This window comes from Aulonocara stuartgranti (assembly GCF_965226115.1).
Source record: "Aulonocara stuartgranti genome assembly, chromosome: 7".
NCBI lineage: Eukaryota > Metazoa > Chordata > Actinopteri > Cichliformes > Cichlidae > Aulonocara > Aulonocara stuartgranti.
The window spans coordinates 7,124,873-7,145,742 of NC_138945.1; the positions used below are offsets into that span (position 1 = coordinate 7,124,873).

General features: G+C 37.3%; 1 protein-coding gene across 3 annotated transcripts; it reads left to right on the forward strand.

The window, feature by feature from the left end:
• The first annotated feature begins 1,461 nt into the window (after nucleotides 1-1,461).
• Nucleotides 1,462-19,188, forward strand: scarb1 (scavenger receptor class B, member 1). Of its 3 annotated transcripts, XM_082542305.1 has the most exons (13): nucleotides 3,659-4,006; nucleotides 5,137-5,297; nucleotides 7,273-7,414; nucleotides 7,509-7,712; nucleotides 7,855-7,950; nucleotides 8,076-8,191; nucleotides 8,294-8,460; nucleotides 9,674-9,792; nucleotides 13,182-13,255; nucleotides 13,419-13,470; nucleotides 13,605-13,751; nucleotides 16,013-16,082; nucleotides 18,307-19,188. In XM_082542305.1, exons 1-13 carry the CDS (start codon nucleotides 3,887-3,889, stop codon nucleotides 18,309-18,311), a joined length of 1,473 nt encoding a protein of 490 aa, XP_082398431.1. In that variant the 5' UTR covers nucleotides 3,659-3,886; the 3' UTR covers nucleotides 18,312-19,188. The 3 variants fall into 3 exon arrangements, with proteins under 3 accessions (XP_082398430.1, XP_082398431.1, XP_082398429.1); XM_082542304.1 differs by lacking the exons at nucleotides 3,659-4,006; nucleotides 16,013-16,082 and adding an exon at nucleotides 1,462-1,716; XM_082542303.1 differs by lacking the exon at nucleotides 16,013-16,082.
• Nucleotides 19,189-20,870: the final 1,682 nt, after the last annotated feature.

Consider the following 20,870-nt stretch of genomic DNA (forward strand, 5'->3'; position numbering starts at 1 on the left):
AGTTGACTTGACATCATTTGGAAAGGCATAAACTGGTCCATCAGATGACAGTGCATGTCAAAGGACTAACCAAGCCATGAAGCCCAAAGAATTGCCTGTAGATGTCCAGGACAGGTTTGTATCAAGGCACAGATCTGGGGAAGGGTACAGAAAAAATTCTGCAGCATTGAGGGTCCCAATGAGCACATCGTTTTACGTTATCCATCAATGGATGATGTAGCTCCTCAGTAAAAGCACTTTGAGGTGAGTGTTATTGTGATTTGGTGCTATGTAAGTAAAATTTAATTGAACTGAAATACAAGGTACACGACAGCCTGCCTGGAGTTTGCCTAAAGGAACCTGAAAGGCTCTTAGACATAAGAAACAAAATTCTCTGGTCTGATGAACCAAACATTGAACTCTTTGACCTGAATACCAAACGTCATGCCTGAAGGAAACCAAGCACAGCAGCATTATGCCTTGGGAATGTTTTTCAGCAGCAGGAACGATGAGGGGAAAGATGAATGCAGCAATGCATAGCATTATGCTTGATACAACTTGCTCCAGAGCGCTTGGACTAAGGCAAAGGGTTATATTCCAACAGGACAATGATCCCACATAGCCAAGATAACAAAGGAGTGGCTTTGGGACCACTCTGTGAATGTCCTTGAGTGGCCAAGCCAGATGCTAGACTTGAACCTGATTTAACATATCAGGAGAAATCTGAAAACCAGTGCCCTCCATCCAACTTGATGGAGCTTGCTTGACAAGTGCTACAAAAAAGAATGTGAGAAACTGCCCAAAAATAGGTGTGCCAAACTTGAAGCATCATACTCAAAAAATACTTGTTGCTGTAATTGCTGCCAAAGGTGCTAGCAATGAGCCTAGGCTTTGAATACTTATGTACATGTTAGGGGTGGCTGTAGCTGGTCAATCCCTGGTTGCTCCAGTCTAATATCCTTGGGCAACATACTAACCCCAAATTGCTCTGCTATGTGTTCATCAGCGTATGAATGTGTGTGTGAATGTTAGATAGAAAGAACTTATGTAGAAAACACACAGAAAAAAGAGTATTGTATGTGTAAGTATGTATGAGGCAAGTTGCACTTTGAGTGCTCAGATGTCATAGTAAAGTAGTATATGGGAACCAGTCCATTTAACATGTTATATATTCTTTTCTTTTTAATAAAATTGCAAGAATTACAAACTTCAACTTTTTTCATTTGTCACTAGGGTAGAGTATTTTTTGCAGAATTGTGAGGTGAAATGGATTTAAACTATTTTGGAACAAGGCTGCAACATGGAAAAATGTGGAATGTGAAGTGCTGTCAATACTTTTGGGATGCACGGTATTTTTTGCATTTTTTTCCATATATTTTTTGTAGTTCTCTTAAAGTAGTGAAGATGTGCATATACAAGGAGGGGTGGGGTCTGCGGAGAATAAACTCAAGCTGTTCACTCAACTGCTATTTCCTTTGAATACATCACTACCAGTGGCTCGGCTTTAAAACACGACACACTCATTCAGCCTGTTGGCTTGCAGACTCAGAGGCAAGAGGAGCAAAACAGTGTCTTCTTTTATTATCAGACACCACTGATCATTGCTAAGAAGCAACCATGGCCATCAATAAATCCAAAGTAGCTGTTGGATTTATAGTGGCAGGCGGTCTGACTTTGATTTTTGGGGCAATTTCTGTAATTGTGGGACCAACAGTAATAAGCAACCAAGTTGTGAAGGTAAGTATTATCGTTATGTGAATACTTCAGAGTTTTATAATCAGGGTGCTCTGTTTATTTCCTGTTCCATTTTAATTTCTTTGTCTTTTTTCTTTTGCTTAAGCGAATATAAATTCTTGTTTTTCTTTATTTTGCATAAAGGCAAAGCTTCATCACAAAAGTTAGTTAGACTCATTCAGGTTGACATTTGCAGGTATAGCAACCATCTTATTGTATATGGAGTGTTTAAATAGCTTATCTATTATCTACAAAGAGCACTTGTCTTTGACTACATATTTATTGTGTCAGGTATTTGCATATGTAGTCTGTTTACTCCTATTAACATTTTATTTAACAAAAAAATAAAATACCAATGTTTCACCAATGATGAACCAATGATTCCAAGCATGAAGGTTGCAGACATCATGGCACTGACTTCTGATCTGTTAGCTGAATGTTCACATGTCCAGACTACAGTTATCTATTTTAGATACACATATGTGCAGGTATATGTGTATGTATATGTATACATATGTATATTTAGTGTGTACATGTGTGTGTGTCTGTGTGCGTATACATGTCTATACTTATAGATACTTATAGATATCTATTACTTACATAGCAGTAGAAGAGTTAAATTTCTTGCATATTTCCAGAACCCTCTATCCATAATCACATACTGTGTATGCTACCGTTGTATATAGTGTATCATCCTCCTTATTTTGTATTTGTTTGTATTTTATTTGTATTTTTGTATTTTTCTCCTGCTATTTGTACCTGAGCTGAGGTAGCGCACAAATTTCCCCGCCGTGGGATCAATAAAGTCTTATCTTATCTTATCTTATCTTATCTTATCTTATCCTATCTTATCTTATCTTATCTTATCTTATCTTATCTTATCTTATCTTATCTTATCTTATCTTATCTTATCTTATCTTATCCTATCCTATCCTATCCTATCCTATCCTATCCTATCCTATCCTATCTTATCTTATCTTATCTTATCTTATCTTATCTTATCTTATCTTATCTTATCTTATCTTATCCTATCCTATCCTATCCTATCCTATCTTATCTTATCTTATCTTATCTTATCTTATCTTATCCTATCTTATCTTATCTTATCTAGATGCAATGATATTTCCAGTAAAACCTCTGAAAACGAAACAAAGGAGGCTCTTAAGTGTTCTTAAAAACTGCTTCAAACACGTTCTTATATCTGGACCCATGCACTGCTTTATCTAAATGAGGCAGAAATCTTTTTGGCAGGAGATTGAACCTCATGTGAGCTTTTATAGACCATCCATTCATCCATTCTCTTCCGCTTATCCAACTCAGGTCAGGGTCGGGCCTGTCCCAGCTTCCATAGGGCGAGAAGCAGGGTACACTCTGCACAGGTTGCCAGCCTAACACATAAAAACAGCATCTGGTATTCCCGTGCGGTATCCCATCCATGTGCTGTCCAGGCCCGACGCTGCTTAATATTCAGGATAAGCCATAAGCCATAGCACCCTGTTGCCTCACAGCAGGAAGGTCCTGAGTTTGGTTAATAAAAAAAATCCCCAAATGCAATACTTGATCTGAATATTAAACTTTTAAAATTAAAGTAGAATTATAGATGAAAGGTGGCAAAAATATTTTTCCTTGAAGAATATCAAATAAATCAGAATAAAAGTATGTAACCACAGACTGTCTTTGAAATTGGACTTGAATGGTACAATAATATGGTTACTTCCGGCGCCCCTCTTGTGTGGTAGCCTGTTACAGGAGCTCTGCTCATTTCTGAGCCCTTTCCTATTTTCCTCCTTTAATACTAAAGTAAATTTAAGAATACACTATGCCTACAGCATACCAAAAGCTCTTGCCACTTGGGAGATATCTTGAAAGATCGGGCAATTACTTAAGCTTTTACTTATGGCCCGATATAGAGAGCGGGAACTCCATTTCCCAGAATCCTCGGTAGGCGTGTCAAACAGCGCAAATACAGCGACAATAAAAGCAGGTCAGAACATCATCGATTAGAGAGATGAGCGACCCGCAGAGATCTCAGAGGAATGTACGTTTAATTATAAGTTTTGTTTCATGCCGAGACTCTGGTGGAGTCATTAAGCTGACTCCGTTTATCTTTACCGACAAAAAGTGCGGACACGGACAAAACAAAGCTACGAAGACTCACTGACAGCCTGTCAATATGGCAATTAAACGACCTAAAGTTGCTATTGGATTCATAGTGGCAGGTGTGCTGATGGTGCTTTTCGGCACAATTATGTGTTTTGTGGTGCCATTAGTCATCGACGACCAAATAGTAAAGGTAAGAAACGTCCTGACACGGATAGTTAGCATGTTTTACACATGTGCTTGTATGTGCTGAGTCAAGCAAGATTCACCTTTAATCGTACCCGAGGACTTAAGTACTTCAAAGAGCCTCCAGAGTTAACCAGTAAATGATAACAGGCGCGTGCAGATAAGCTAATCAGTAAATGCATGTAGTCAGATTAAGTAACAATGCTAATAGCTCCGGAAAAACTTTGAGGCTTTTAAAGAGTCAAGCATGTCCAATGTTAGTAAAATGATTTGATTAACTAACTAAACTGTTATTGGTAATGTCATTTATTTCCATATTAAAAATCACAACAGGCGGAGGTTTTTCAACTTTCCTTTCACTCAATATATCCCAGTAAAACGATACAAGTAATATTATTATTTAAATAATATGCAGAACAGGAAAAAATACGTGCAAAAGTATTGCCTACTTCCTTAGTTTGCTTTATTTCTGTTGTCAGTTCACAGTGCTGCTTTTTCCCGTTAGCAGCGAACTCTTTAAGTTGTAGTTGGTTCCCTTTTGAGTTGAACTTTGTAGTTAGGGCACATGCAGACACGCTGTCATCCTACCCTGTTTGAGCTAAATATGAGGCTACAAAACATAAACATGGTGAGAAATATAGCATTTCTACATACCAGGTGTTTGAACTGTACTGCACTATCAAAGACTGGATGTATTTAATAATTTTATTTTCATTTTTCACATAGAAAAATCCAGAAAGCATAGTTACATAGTGTTTTTACTTTCTAACTAATCACTCAATGTGCTCAATTTAGTAATTGCATAAGGAGCACCACAAAGAAGTATTCTTAAAAGGAATAGATTCATATCATATTTGTAGGAACATTTGTGACTATAACAAAAACCTAAATGTAAATAATAGATTAAAATTAGAATGAAATATAATGTTGTGTAACTTTTAAGATGATGAACCACAATCTCAGGATTTGGGACCTTTTAGGTAAATAAAATAAGAAAAAAGCAATTTGAAGGTGTCCCCTTGAATTTAGTTTTTTTTTTTTTTTTTTTTCTCTATTAGTTTGTGAAAATGTATAAAAACCTTAATGACGAAAATGCTCATTCTTTTGCTTTTGTTTTTTTCCTCTCTTTCACATCAGCACACAGTAATTGATCCAAAGAATGATCTCACATACACCATGTGGAAAGACATCCCTGTGCCGTTCTTTATGTCAGTCTACTTCTTCAATGTCCTCAATCCTGCTGAGATACTGAAAGGAGAAAAGCCGATGGTGGAACAGAGAGGACCTTATGTTTACAGGTACACAATTTAACTCCTGAGGACTTGTGCTCAACCTTAACTATCAGTTAAAAACTTTAAATTGTTGGATACTTAAACTTCAATAAAGTTTGCTCCAGTAAAACTCCAAATGGACTTATTTTTTTGTAATAAAGTTAGATTCATAAAATTAATAATTTTATTAATAAATTAGAAATTTTATTAATGGTATAATACTCTGTATGTCCCAGAAAGCTCCTGTTTATAAAAAATGTAAAAGAATTAAAGATCCATTTTACTGGAAGGAACTTCATTGGTAAACTGGAGCTAAGTAAATGGTCTGTATTTATATAGCGCTTTTCTAGTCCGTAAGGACCCCAAAGCGCTTTACACATCCAGTCATCCACCCATTCACACACACATTCACACACTGGTGATGGCAAGCTACATTGTAGCCACAGCCACCCTGGGGCGCACTGACAGAGGCGAGGCTGCCGAACACTGGCACCACCGGGCCCTCTGACCACCACCAGTAGGCAATGGGTGAAGTGTCTTGCCCAAGGACATAACGACCGAGGCTGTCCAAGCCGGGGCTCGAACCGGCAACCTTCCAATTACAAGGCGAACTTCCAACTCTTGAGCCACGATCGCCCTTGACTATGATCATGATAGCATAGTGTACGGTGGCTAGATGACGCTGGGTCGAAGGTTGTTGTACAGGTTATTATGAAACTAGACTCAGTCAGTGCTCCAGCTGTTCATGTTTTGTGCATTGTTTCTGGATTTTAAATCTTTCTAGCTATTTTACTAATTCATGATATTGTTAATTTTATGCATTAAGTAGACCTTGAGTGTTTTTAAAGACACCAGCAAAAGAAATGTATTATTAATGTCATTAATAGTGACTGCTTAACTGCTTTCTACAGACTTATTACTGTTCTAGGAGTTTACATCCTTTGCTACAATTTAAAAAAAAAAAAAAAAAAAAATTTTTTTGTTTTAGATTGCAACAGGATCTCTTTTACAACTTCATCTTAAATAATCAATTTTTGCTCCTTTTTGCCCTTTAAGAAACTGGTTGAGGAATCGGTGGTTCGATATTAATTGCAACTATTGCCACCTACAGATCTCGTTGAATGCCATTTATCAGTATAACAGATAACATTAAACTTAAGCCTAACCCAATTTAACCAAAACTTAATTTTTTTTTCTTCTAAACGTAGAAGTGAAAACTAATTTTAGAAGTAGAAGTGTAAACAATTTTAAACAAGTGTTATAAGCGTGAGCTACAATTTATATCCGTCCAAAAGGTGTTTAAGAATTAATTTTTTTTTAAATATATGGCTAAACTTGTTTTTTTTACATATTGTAATTGGACTGAAACATGCTCACTGTCATAAGTTTTGGTCATGTCCACAAGAGCATGTGTTCACCTTTTGGGATTTGAAAGGGAGGGGGGGGAGAGGAAGCATTCTGGAAGGATGTGATTCTTATTTAAAGGAGAGAGGTTGCAAATGGTAGACCACTTCAGACTTTTCTATTGAAAACAACTATCAGGACATTCCAGAAATAAATTAAAATGATTTGGCTGCAACAACCTGAGACACCAGAAGAGCTTTTTATTTTTTATGGTTTGTTTTCTTTTTTGTGTCTGATGTTTTAAGGTCTGTCAATTTTTGACTTTCTCGTAAGGATAACTGAATCCATTAAACCAGGGGTCCCCAATCTCAGTCCACGAGGGCCGGTGTCCCTGCAGGTTTTAGATTTCACCCTGGGTCAACACACCTGAATCACATGACTAGTTCATTACCAGGCCTCTGGAGAACTTCAAGACATGTTGAGAAGGTAATTTATCCATTTAAATCAGCTGTGATGGATCAAGGAGACATCTAAAACCTGCAGGGACACCGGCCCTCGTGGACTGAGATTGGGGACCCCTGCATTAAACCCTTAAGATGTGTGTACAGAGGTGGACTTGAAGCACAGGTTTTGAGTGGACATATTACCTTTCTTCCAGAAAGCAGTGTCAGAAGGAAAACATTACATTCCATCCCAACGGTACAGTGTCCTACAGGGAATACAGACAGTACCACTTCGAGCCCTCCATGTCTGCTGGGAACGAGTCTGATGTTGTCACAATTCCAAACATGTTGGTGTTGGTAAGACATTGTTGCCACCTCCTCACTTCTTGATTGGTTCAATAATTTCCTCAGTTTTCTGCTTTTTCACAGCCTGTGGCTTCTGTAATTTTAGGGTGCATCAGTGATGATGGAAAACTTGCCCTATGTACTGCGCCTCATGATGAGTGCAACCTTTAAAACTTTTAAAGAAGGTCCCTTCCTGACCAAGCCTGTAGGGGAGCTTATGTGGGGTTATGACAGTGGACTAGTGGATTTTCTAAATCAATACCTGCCAGGAATGATTCCCACATCAGGAAAATTTGGCCTCTTTTCAGAAGTAAGTATTAGAAATGCTTCGTTATCCTCTCTATCTGATTACTATGAGCATAATAGGTTCAGTTTAAGGAACAGATTTGTCTCTTGCATGAAATTTCTTTGAGCAGGTAAAGAAAGGTGTCTGCCTTTTATGCTTTCTTTAGTTCAACAACTCCAACACTGGCCTGTTCACAGTCTTTACTGGAAAAGATGACATTAGAAAAGTCCACAGAGTCGACTCTTGGAATGGTCTGACTGAGGTATGATGCCAGCAGATTGTGTTTTGTTGCTGTTGCTGTTGTTTTTTGTTTTTGTTTTTGTTTTCCTTCCCCTCACACCATTTTATTTTTCACACTGTAACTGGCCTCTTTCTCTTTGGTGATAGCTGCCATACTGGAGGACTGCTCAGTCTAACATGATCAATGGAACAGCTGGGCAGATGTGGCCTCCTTTCATGACGAAAGAGAGCACTTTGCCTTTCTACAGCCCTGACGCGTGCAGGTAAAATGCTTTGCAGAATTGTACTTTTTTTTTTTTTTTTTTTTTTTCCTCAGTTCTGCCTCTCCCATTATTCCTTCATATATTTACCCATTGTTTTTCCAGGTCTATGGAGCTGGTTTATCAGCGTCCTGGAGAGATGAACGGGATCCCTCTATATCGATATGTTGCACCCAAGACCCTTTTTGCCAATGGGACGGATTATGCTCCCAATGAAGGCTTCTGCCCCTGTAGACAGTCTGGACTCCTCAATGTTAGCAGTTGCCGCCACAGTGAGTAATGATGATCAGTGTAGGCGAAATAAATATTCAGTCCATCACAGCATTCCCAGAGGTTATTAGAAAGACCTACCACTACCCATTTCTTTATATTTTGAAAAAAATAAATAAAATGTGTACAATAGTTTTTGAAGTCTGGGGTGTTGAAATCCCAAATTTAGATTCATCATTCCATGAAACCTGTTGCCACTGATTTTCAGACAGCTCATGGTCCAGATGTATTTCTTAGGTCCCATGTAAGGTCTTTGCTGGATTTTCCTCCCCTATTTCATGGGGGCATGACTTTCAGATAATGATTGTCTGCTGTCGAGTCTTTTTTTTTTTTTTTTAAAAAACCCTGATATTTTTTTTCTTATTTTGTCCTCTGCCTGTCCAGTTTCCTTTATAGGAACTCACTACACTCAAGTTAGTATGCCAAGGCTTATTAACTTTTCAGTTAATACCACTTTGTGAATCACCTTGATGGCACAAAACTATGCACTGATAAAAATGCTAGACCTTTTGGAGTTTTTCATAGATTCATCTAAAGAAATTTCTGGAACAATTTATGTTTTTTATTTTTTTTCACAGGCTCTTGGTAATAAAATTCTTAAAGATAGAATTTTAAAAAGAACGCAAAAATTTATTTATTTTTTGTCCACGAAAATAAAAACTGCCAGTTTTGAAACCCGAGGCAACAAGGGAAATGGCTACCAAAAACAACGCTGTGGTCCCGGAATCTGATCTAGCAGCAGGTGTATATAGTTGCCTTCACATCCACCTTCGTTGTAGCCTTTATGTCACATACTCATTATATCGCAGGACACTCAGCTGCGTTGCTATTATGATGGCCACGCACATTCGGTGGTACTCGATTGTAGTTGAAAATAGTCGATAAGAACAGGTACTAATGGAAAAGGGGCTAAAGCTAATCGTTCTGCTGTGCTTCAAAACAGTGTTACAACCATGTGAGCCGGCTTTTTCCGGTGGTTCTCAACAATTGGAGCAATTTCAAGCATTTTCATGCAAGGTTAGGCATTGCATGAAAATGCCTAACCTTTCCACAGGTGTGAAAACATCCTTAACTAAACCAATGCGATCTTAGAGACATGGCAGGGATTGCCAACAAGCCATGAGTTGTGAGTGTACTTGATAGATTTTTTTTTTTTTTTTTTTTTTTCTCTCAATGGGCCAGTTGATTAATGTTGCCATTCTTTGAACATTTTAGACTCTCCAGTCTTCATCTCTCATCCTCACTTCTTTAATGCTGATCCTGTGCTGCTGGACTACGTGCAGGGTCTTAATCCCAGTGAGGAGAAGCACGGCCTCTTCATAGACATTCACCCAGTGAGTATACAGCACACACACCACAGTGTGTACAGTTGGTCATCATAATTTTGATTCAAAGCTCATAGGTTAGCAATGTTTTCTATTGATGCAGTAGTTATTTGTGGGCTTTTTTTTGTTTCTCTTTGTTCTGTTTTTTAAACGCATCTCTTCCCATTGCTTATTAGAAATGGTATATACTTAATTTATGCTTTCATGTTACTGTGAAGACTCCAACTTAAGCTGCAACTCTTTTTAAATTTGATTTTATTTTGGAACAGACCCACTTGCAAGACTCGCAAGTGAAAGTGGATTTGTGATCAATGAAAAGTGTGTAACATTTTGTAACTGGCTTATATTTAAAATGAATGTCATTAGTCTGCAATATTGTTGTAAGGACATTAGAAGTCAGCCCCATTGTCCTTGAAACCTGCTGTGATCATGAGTGTAGCTGGACTCTTGCATATCATAGACCTTCTGTTATTTGTCAAGTTTTATGGCACAGAGAGAAGCATGTAGGGTGCATTTTGACCTATAAGAGGCCATCCTGATGGCAAATTTGTGGAAGAATTTAGTTAAAGGTTGTATCGTACCATTATCACTTACATCCAACTGTTTTTGTTCTTTTCTACAATACAAGACCAAGTCTGTCACCTTCTCAGTCTTCCTCAAACACTTAAAGTTAGATTCCTTATCACATTGCAATCATTCAGTCATCACTAATGCAAAATAGCAGTGATAAAGCGGTAAGCTAAGGGGATGAGGTTTAAAGTTAATGTTTATTTTTCTGGATGGTAAAGCAATAGGAAAATTGATATGTAGTTTTATTACTGTACAGTCACGCAGTAACCTGTGTGCTACAGTACAGAAAAAGCCAATGACTGATAAGACTAAAAAGATATTCCCATGTGTCATTCCTTATGCAACTCTGCCTGTGTAAAAATCACATGCAGTGTTTTTAGTGATAGCTGTGGTTGTGATAAGGTAATTGGAAATTTGATTATTTCTCCATGTTATCTATTGCTTCAATAAAAGAAAAAAATCTCAGTTGATACAGAAATGATTTTTGCTTCATAGATTAAACCTTACAACATTGTTCAGTCAATTCCATCAAGCCCACGTTGATATCAAGTTAATGATAAAGGGACATCAGTCGGCATGGGGTTCCATTAAGTATAGTGTTTAGTTTTTTTTTTGTTGTGACTAAGAGTGTAAGTTTTGAAAACAAGAAACGGTACTTTCTTCATCTAAAGATGAATTTATATAAGAACAAAGACATTTATAGGCCATCTTCTGGGCTAAGACTGCGGTTTACTGGTAAAGTAGATCGGGAAAGGCAATACTGCACCTGTGAAGAGTCACTCTTTACTTAAGGCCCCATGTTATTTAAGAGCAAAGATAGTGATTTGATAAACATACAAAAAGTTATTTATTAAAATATCTTAATGAAAAAACAATTAACAGTATATTGACAGGCAAAGAAGTCTGCAAGAGCTTGAAGTCTGCATTTTCACTGCTGAGTGATTCTCATGATTTGCGAGGTTTTGCTCAATTTGATGGATTCATTAGATAATTTGCATTTGTCACCATTTGCTGATGCTGATTACATTTTAATCAAAGACATAATTGAACTCTTCCTTATTAGAAAATATTGTTTTTATAATTTCGTAAGAAAATGACTTAATAGTTTACAATAAAAAAAAAGAGCATTTAATAAAACTAACTCTAAAGCATGTTTTCACTTTAAAAAAGTATGTTTTTCTTTTTTATTACTGATGAGAGATTTTTGCAAATCAGATTTGTATTTCATTCATTATGAAAAGATGTACACATTTTTACATTTGAAGTCATTTCCGCATTAAGTTATTATAATCAACTTTTAAAAATTGCATTGCCTTTAACCTTTATTGCTAATGTTAAATGTTGAGTTTGCTAAAACACCACCACTGGTACAGTTTGTTCTTGAATTCCTAATACAGTCTTTTTTCTATAACGGTCATTAAGATAAGGTAATTGGAAATTGGGCTATTCCTGTATAACTGCTGTTGTTTGTCAGTTAAAGGGTTATTAAAAACGTTCTATGATGCCAATAAAAAGTCAGTATTGATAGTGAAAGAGTTTTTACTGTCCGGATAAAAGCTCACAAGATGTTCAGTGGATTTCAGCAGGGCAACATTCACACTTAAGTTAATAATTAAGAAACATCAGATGGCTTGGGATTTTTATGGCTCTATCATACGATAGAGCCAAGTATCCTGACTCTTGAACATGGCACTGAGGACACTGGTTTTATCTCTTAGTTTTCTTCTCTTTCTCTCAGTGCCAGAAATTTGAATCTTTTTGGTACATTTAGTTTGTGCTGACATGAAATATCAAGGAAATGATAGGGTGTGTGTGTGTGTGTGTGTGTGTGTGTGTGTGGTATTTTTACCAAAGTAATGAGACACTTGACTTGACACTATAACTTGAGCATTATAATAAAATGTATGGCACTCATTTCTGTCATACATGTATATTATGCACATTTTTCTTTTAGATCTTCTGTTCTGTTTTGGCTCTGCCAACAGCTGCATTCCTATTGTCTATCCTCAGCTGTCGTCTTTCTCCTGCCTTCAGCCCATATTAACTTTTTATCAGAGCCACATGTCTGGAAGTGAACTTTGTAGTTTGTTTTATGGACACATTGAGCTAAAATCTCTTGGAAAAAAATGTCAATAAAAGATGAGAGAATTGTGTACAGCAGTAGATTAAAATATTTTAAAAGTTTAGCTAACTCACAAAATGTAATAGAAAAGCTGGACCATATTTATTTATTTATTTTGCTTTTCAAAGCTGATTCGCTACAAATCACTGCAATCTGTCAGCTGTGCTGTTGAGCTAATTGTATTACACTTCTTTTAGTGAGGAGACTTTTTTCAGTGTGTATAGAACTATGGATTTTTTTTAAAGTGTAGCAGACATGTTTTCTCCTTTCAAGCACGTCTTTTCATGTAGAGTAAAGCAAGTCTGTGCCCAGGCTACATGTAATTTCCTGTGGGTTCAAAAAGTAAATGGTTGCTTTCAGCTTCAGGTTACTATGCAAAATGTCCTGTACTGGAAATGGCTTGTAGGCTCACCCACATTGAGTTCGGCAAAGCTTTTAAAGTTAAAATCACTTGAGGCCATTTTGTAGAGATAAAAAATAAATAATATGAAGCTAAAAGTGAACAGCAGTTATGTGCATCCTCCCTCAGATGAACCAGTCAAACAGAACATTTCCTCCTTGAGTTTATTGTTAAAATTATGTGACCATATCTTTAATTGCTACCTGGAGATTTGCATGTTCCAGCACATTTATGGTGTTTGAGGTATAATTCCCTCCTTTTTTATTCCCAGTGTGAGATCTGTATATTTTTGTTGTCTTTTTGCAGCAAACGGGTGTCCCTCTGAATGTGTCCATCCGCCTGCAGCTCAACCTCTACATGAAAAAAGTCTCAGGAATTACGTAAAGAACTATTCCCTTAACTACTATCACGCCAGAGACATTGTCATGTATTGTTTTATATGTTGTGATCATTAAATATGAAAGGGTCTTGGATATTTCCTGCCTTTCTTACCATTTGCTATGTAACCTTGGAGTGTAAAGTTGAATGTCCTTGTCCTTCTAGTGAAACTGGAAAGATTTCTGATGTGGTGATGCCTATGATCTGGTTTGAGGAGGTGAGTTATTAATGATATAGATGATGTAGTGTCTTTACATCTATTCTTCTGCAATTTTTTTGCACAAACAGATTAAAATTCTACAGAATGGTTCTGTGTGGATTAAAATGTTGTGTTTTATTTATCCTCTTCAGAACGGATATATTGATGGCCCAATCGTCAATACGTTCCGTACAAACTTGGTTGTTCTACCTACTGTTTTGGAATACCTACAGTACATCCTCATAGGGCTTGGTCTGGCAACCATCATCATCGCTGCTGTAGTGTATCGCAAAGTGAAGGTAAAGCTGCCACACAGGATTCAGGCCAGCATGTTATCTTGTTTAACTGCACGTTGCATTTTGGGTTTTTTTCTTCCCTACACCAATGAAAGAAAAGGAGTAGGGAAGCATGCCCTGAAGCTGCTCTCATTGAGTTTCAGGATTAAAATTTGTAAATTAGTCAATAAGTAAATAAACAGAGAAAAAGGTAAATTGGTAGTAATTAATAAAGTATCTCGATCAGTTGCACTCACTTCTGCTCCTTTCCTTGCATTCATGTGACAGAATCATTAACTTGGTATCTAACCCCCCCCCCCCCCCTCCCCCGCGCGCCCCGACTGACTCGACATCGGGTCATGTTACTGTGGTAACCTCCATCACATTATTAGTATTACGGTCTGTTGATCTTCAAACTAATGCCATGCAAAATATCCGCTATGGCTTAATTAGGTGTGGCACAGTAAACAGTAGTGCTTGTCAGTAAGTAAGTAATTTTTTTTTTTTTTTTTTATATATAGCACATTTCTAGATAAAAGATCACAAAGTGCTTCACAAGGTATAAAGCAAACAGTCAAAAGTAAAAAAAAAAATGCAATTTTAAAAAGATGTGTTTTTAGCTGTTTTTTAAAAGTAATCACTGAGTCTGCAGATCTTAAGTTCTGAGGAAGAGAATTCCACAGTCTGGCGGCCACAGTAGCAAAAGCTCTATCACCCTTGGTTTTCAGTCTTGTATACTGCATAACAAGTAGGCCCTGATCACAAGACCTCAGGGACCTACTAGGGGCCATAGGGCTGTAAAAGTTCAATGATGTACGCTGGTGCTTGTTCTTGAAGAGCCTTAAATGTCAGAACCAGAATCTTAAAATGGACTCTGAATTCAACGGGGAGCCAGTGCAGCTGTATAAGCAATGGTGTTACATGAGAGTATTTCGATGTTTTTGTCAGAAGCCTTGCTGCAGCATTTTGGACAATCTGCAGACGCTCCAGGGAGTTTTTGTTTAGACATGTAAACAGTGAATTACAGTAGTCCAATCGTGATGAAAGCATAAGGAAAAAAGTCTTGTTGAGTCATCATGTTATATTGTCTTGTTTTTTTTAATAACAAAAGCAAAAACAAGTAGTTTTTGGATTTGATCGCACATGAAAAGGTAGGTATTGTATTGCCAGATATAAAGCTGCAGCCATTTATACTAAGCTAATATTTATTTTTTGCTTGCCAATTAAATGTAGACATGGCAGTGTTATCTTACTATTCAACTGTCAGTATAAATTATCATTAATGGCAAGCCCCCCCAATTTCTTCATATATTGTATGTAAGTATTTATTTCTTATTTTACATTTAACAGTTTAGATAATTGTTTTCCCATTTTGTTAAGGTATGAAAATTGTCACTAGGCTTATGAGAGTCAAGAAGGTAGTAGCAACACTGGCCCCAAAACTTTTGTTTGAGCCAAAGTGTACTTACTGAGAAGTTATTAAGTGAGTAGTGGCAGCTGTTAATATCAAACTTAATTTTTTATGTTGTTGTTGTTAATTAATTAATTTTTATTTATTTTGCAGCGGTCTAACTTAAATGTTTCACTGAGCTCCACATTTATCAAGAATGTTGGGGTGTGTAAAACCTTTCACTCATTCAAACCTAAATTGTTTTGCCAGATCAAATGATTATTTGATTTAAACTGTAGTAACTGAATTCATTTTTTGGAGTTTTTAAAGACTGATTAGAGTGGAGGGGAAAATATGTGTGGTTTATATCCTGAAATTGGAGAGATTTCCTGCTTTCAGGTTTTTGTTATTAGCATGAAAGTACACACTGAATATAATGGTGTTAACAATCCAAATTTCTTGAAACATTATTGGTTTGAGGTTCTCTGATACGAATACTATGGTTTTGATTTTACAACCTACTTTTTTTTTACTTGGATCTTGAAAAAAATCTTTGCATTTGATAGTTTTTATTAAATTATTATTATTTATAATTCAATGCTACATAAAATTAGAATGATAATCTTCCATGTAAACAAGCTGACAGTGTCCATTTTCATAAGTATCATTTTAAAAAGACTAACGTAACCAACTGCATGTCCCTTTGATTAATTGCATGGAAATCAAATTATCACCTCAAATGACTCCCTGCATGAATCCTTACACTATCTCTCTACACAATCTCTAGCAGTCTAATATGAAAAACCCAAATGACTATCAAAATCCCGCAACCTTCTCTGTTTAAATTTTCGGATTGGCTGATTTTTTTTTTTAAGGCAATTTGGTCATCTTTTAGGCAGCCGAGAAAGAGCCAGTAAAAGGCTCACATGGCCTTGAAACAAAGAAGAAAAGTATCAGTACTTCAGGTGGGTGCACACATGCAGGTGAACACATGTACCCTATAAGAGTATTGTTCATTTATGTTCAGAGTTTTTTAAAACCTAGAACACCTTGGCAATAAAAGCACATTTTCTACCTAGACTGAAAAGTTAACTCAAACTATTGTTTTCGACTGATAGAGTATTTAGCCGTCCAGTTCAACCATGACAATATGGATGAACAACCACCTTTTTGGGCTTTTACTGCATTCTGATCAGTAAAATACTTCCTGGGTCTAGTTTAAGGAATGATTGTTTGTTTTTAAACCAGGTTTGCTATCAATGTAACCATTTTGTCTCTTACTAACTACAGATGTAAAGAAACCTGTGTGTGTCTTTGTACTTGTTTTAAGCATGTTCATGCGGACCAAAATTTGGCATGTCATTAAACTCTTTAAAGCTCTTTTTTTGGAAGAGGGAACACACATCCTCCTCACAGAGCTTTAGTAAGTAACGGGTCAGAGGAGAGAGGTGTGAGGGCTGCAGGTAGTCTTTTTGTGCAGGTATGAGCAGATGGGAGGTGTGAATGGTTGTCTTTGAAATTTGCAGTAGAAGGTGTTAAGGTCATCAGGAAGCTGGGGATGGTAAATGGACATATTCTTAGGCTACGTCCTGTTTAATTGGTCACATGACTAAAATGCGTCATCCTTTTAGAAAGTCTGCATTTTCGAGCGTCCACACTGTGACGGGATAGCTCCATTTTGAAATGTATGCGTTTTCAAGAGTTTCTAAAACGCTGCGTTTTTCCTTGAGGAAAACGCCGTCTCAGTGTGGACGGAAGCCAAAACTGAGAGAGAACTATGCGTTTTCAAACGAAAATGCATTAGTGTGGACGTAGCCTTATGTAGCACTTTTCTACTCTCCAGGAGTATTCAAAGTGCTCTATACACACCCATTCACACAAGCACTGTTATCTATACTTTCAGTGCTTTCTAACTGTCATTCATGGATGCATTGGAGAGCAAGTCGGGGTTAGTATCTTGCCCAAAGATATTTGGCATGCAAACTGGGGGAGCCAGGGGTCGAACCAACCTTCCAACCAGCAGCTGACCTGCTCTACCTCCTACAGACAGCTGCAGCCACAGGGGTGGCTGTAGCGGTCTGTCCCAAACTGGGGGCACAGATTTTTCTTAAGCAGAAAACTTATTGGAAGCAACTTGTGGTAAACAGAGATCGTAGAAAGTGAATGATGTTCAATGACTTAAAGCGACTACAGGTGAAATTTATGCTGGAGAAACTACCAATAAGAGCAAAGGATACTACTGATTGACATATGACCTGCTTGTAAATTCATTAAAGGGTCAGATAGGCAGCTTGACCCTGGAAACTCTGCAAGCTACCAGGTGGCAGATTCAAAGTAATCTGTAATTAGTGAATCTAGTGTGTGCAGGGATATGGAGTTCCTACCAGTGTTTGTTCAGGTACATGGCACAATGTTATGGAGCATAAAGGTATTTATTGGCATTTTTGATGTGTTTTATGTCTTCATTTGTGTTTTATTATAGTGTTACAGTGACTTTAATGAAAGTGAAAGGAATAAAAATCAAGTATTTATATTATGTTTTTCCCAACATTACTTATTTGAATCTTTTCCTGGAATTTTTGATTAGGAAAATGCAAAATGTGACCACACTTAGTTTCATTAACACTGTTTTATTTCCCAGTACTAGTACTATTATATTGATGTTTGACCTTATCCAATTTGCAAAATAATAATCCACATCACTGTAGCTGCGGCTACAGTGATGTGGATTATTATTTTGCATTATATTATAGAATATATTTCTTGTGTTTCCTCAGAATATCTCAGTGTGCTTGTCCCAAGCTAGAGGAGGTGGCAAGGGAGAGGAGAGCTGGATAGATGGCAGTGTGTTTGTCAGACGGGGTTTTAACCCTTTGCAGTTGCAGTGGTTACTCTTTTCATATTACTGCTCCCTTGGACTATCCAGAAGAGTCTAAGCAGTCATTTATTGCCCAGTTATTGGGGCTGAATGTATACAGTGTCTGCTCAAATGCCACTGGATATTATAAAGTCTTTTATATGGAGTTTTTTTTTTTTTTTTTTTTTTTTTTTTTCCTTCATCCAACCAATTGACGAAATTGTTGATAAATCAAACTTCTAACCTTTTCAGGTTGGCCATGACTAGACCACAGGGTGATTTTATTATTCAACTAATAACCTTTTTTTTTTTTTATTTTGTTCCTAACACAGAGTAATCAACCTGACCACAGCAACCTATCGGATGGAATCAAATGTAGTTCAGCTGAAGAGAGGGACTCTCTGCTACAAGATGACATGAACTGAATGATGCGCAAATAAGCCCATCCAGCTGTTGTTGTGGACTTACCAGCAACCTCAAAGTATAATTTAACTGAAACACTGTCACAAGTGGTTTTGCAATTGTGTGTATTTATATACATATTAAGAAGTAAAGCAATAATGTAATCTTTTCATATAGAATAAGATTTATGGAACTCTATAACTCAGTATGGGTTTATGTTCTGGCTGCATGAGTTGAAACTGTTTTGTCTCAAGACAGAACAAGAGAAGATTTGGAAACCACCTTTTTTTTTTTTTTTTTTTTTTTCTCCCCTTTAGTTCAAATCTTCCAAAAAACAACAACAAATAGGCTATTCTTTCCAGTTGCCAGTCTAAACCCATTGAGCCTGTTATGATCATCATCACATTTGAAATGGAACAATTTATAATTTCATAATTTTATGCTTCAGCAGTAATTACTGTGGTGATTATTTATATGGTAACTTGAAAGAAATGTTTTGGTGAGTTAAAAAAACAAAACAAAATAGAACCATCCAACATAACGGTCTTACCTTTGCCATGAAAGCATTTATCTGCATTAAGTTTTACATGCACTGAGGATTATAGAGAGATGTTGGAACTACTTGTCGAGGCTCAAGCTGTCAAACGTCTGACCACCTGTGAGTCAAGCAGAGCTGATGCACTCCTGTTTCTGTATCACTGTATTCTGTAAAGCTGTATTTCTTGAAATGTATGAGGATAATGCAGTTTGGTGCAAAGCACCTTCTTAAAAAAAGTTAATAAATTAAAAGAAACATGGCGGTTAAGTATAAATGTGTCCCTGTTGTCATTATGTGGTGTTTTTGTTTTTCATATTTGAATTCCAGCTCTTTTTTTTTTTTTTTTTTTTTTAATTTATTTTTTGGATAGGTTATCTACAGTGGGGCAAAAAATTATTTAGTCAGCCACCGATTGTGCAAGTTCCCCCACTTAAAATGATGACAGAGGTCAGTAATTTGCACCAGAGGTACACTTCAACTGTGAGAGACAGAATGTGGAAAAAAAAAATCCATGAATTCATATGGTAGGATTTTCTTCACAGTAGGTATGGTGTTCTTGGGATGCAACTCAGTATTCTTCTTCCTCCAAACACGACGAGTTGAGTTTATACCAAAAAGTTCTACTTTGGTTTCATCTGACCACATGACATTCTCCCAATCCTCTGCTGTATCATCCATGTGCTCTCTGGCAAACTTCAGACGGGCCTGGACATGCACTGGCTTCAGCAGCGGAACACGTCTGGCACTGCGGGATTTGATTCCCTGCCGTTGTAGTGTGTTACTGATGGTGACCTTTGTTACTTTGGTCCCAGCTCTCTGCAGGTCGTTCACCAGGTCCCCCCGTGTGGTTCTGGGATCTTTGCTCACCGTTCTCATGATCATTTTGACCCCACGGGATGAGATCTTGCGTGGAGCCCCAGATCGAGGGAGATTATCAGTGGTCTTGTATGTCTTCCACTTTCTGATTGCTCCCACAGTTGATTTTTTTTCACACCAAGCTGCTTGCCTATTGTAGATTCACTCTTCCCAGTCTGGTGCAGGTCTACAATACTTTTCCTGGTGTCCTTCGAAAGCTCTTTGGTCTTGGCCTTGGCGGAGTTTGGAGTCTGACTGTTTGAGGCTGTGGACAGGTGTCTTTTATACAGATGATGAATTCAAACAGGTGCCATTCATACAGGTAACGAGTGGGGGACAGAAAAGCTTCTTACAGAAGACGTTACAGGTCTGTGAGAGCCAGAGATTTTCCATGTTTGAGGTGACCAAATACTTATTTTCCACCCTAATTTACGAATAAATTCTTTACAAATCCTACCATGTGAATTCATGGATTTTTTTTTCACATTCTGTCTCTCACAGTTGAAGTGTACCTCTGGTGCAAATTACTGACCTCTGTCATCATTTTAAGTGGGGGAACTTGCACAATCGGTGGCTGACTAAATACTTTTTTGCCCCACTGTATGCTACATGTTGCATGCAAATAGAAAACATTGCCTGGAAAAATCTTAATTTGTCTGCTCCGAATCGCTCTGTTGTGACAGACCAGGTACACAAAGACAGAGCAACAGAAACAATAGGCCCAAAGGTCAGTGATAGCAGTTCTCCAAGAAACCAGTAAAGATTTGGGAATCTGGCTTGTAGTGGTGGACAAGTCAGGACTACCAGGTCCCTATACTATGAAGCTCATGCAACACATCCAGGTTATCTTTCTGTTATCTGAATTTATTTCCCCTAACATTGTTGATTGGAATAAACGGTCACATGAAGCTGATTATCAAGTTGGTAAGTTAACCAAGGATTTTCCTGGCATGTTCCCCAAACAAGGGTGGTGTTGGCAGCATCGGACCAATCTACAAGAGAGATATTTTATGAATCATATGACTCTTCTTCCACAGGAAAGGACTGCTGCTACCTGTACGAGTGTGACTATTTAGACTTGAGTTTGTTTTAGAATTTAGA

What these genes read in the sequence shown, in the direction of transcription:
- scarb1 (XM_082542304.1), top strand. Translation starts at nt 1,597, where the DNA reads ATGGCCATCAATAAATCCAAAGTAGCTGTTGGATTTATAGTGGCAGGC. An exon ending in AGAGGACCTTATGTTTACAG is followed by an intron (nt 5,298 to 7,272) that starts GTACACAATTTA and finishes CCTTTCTTCCAG; the next exon opens with AAAGCAGTGTCAGAAGGAAA. An exon ending in CTATGATCTGGTTTGAGGAG is followed by an intron (nt 13,471 to 13,604) that starts GTGAGTTATTAA and finishes TATCCTCTTCAG; the next exon opens with AACGGATATATTGATGGCCC.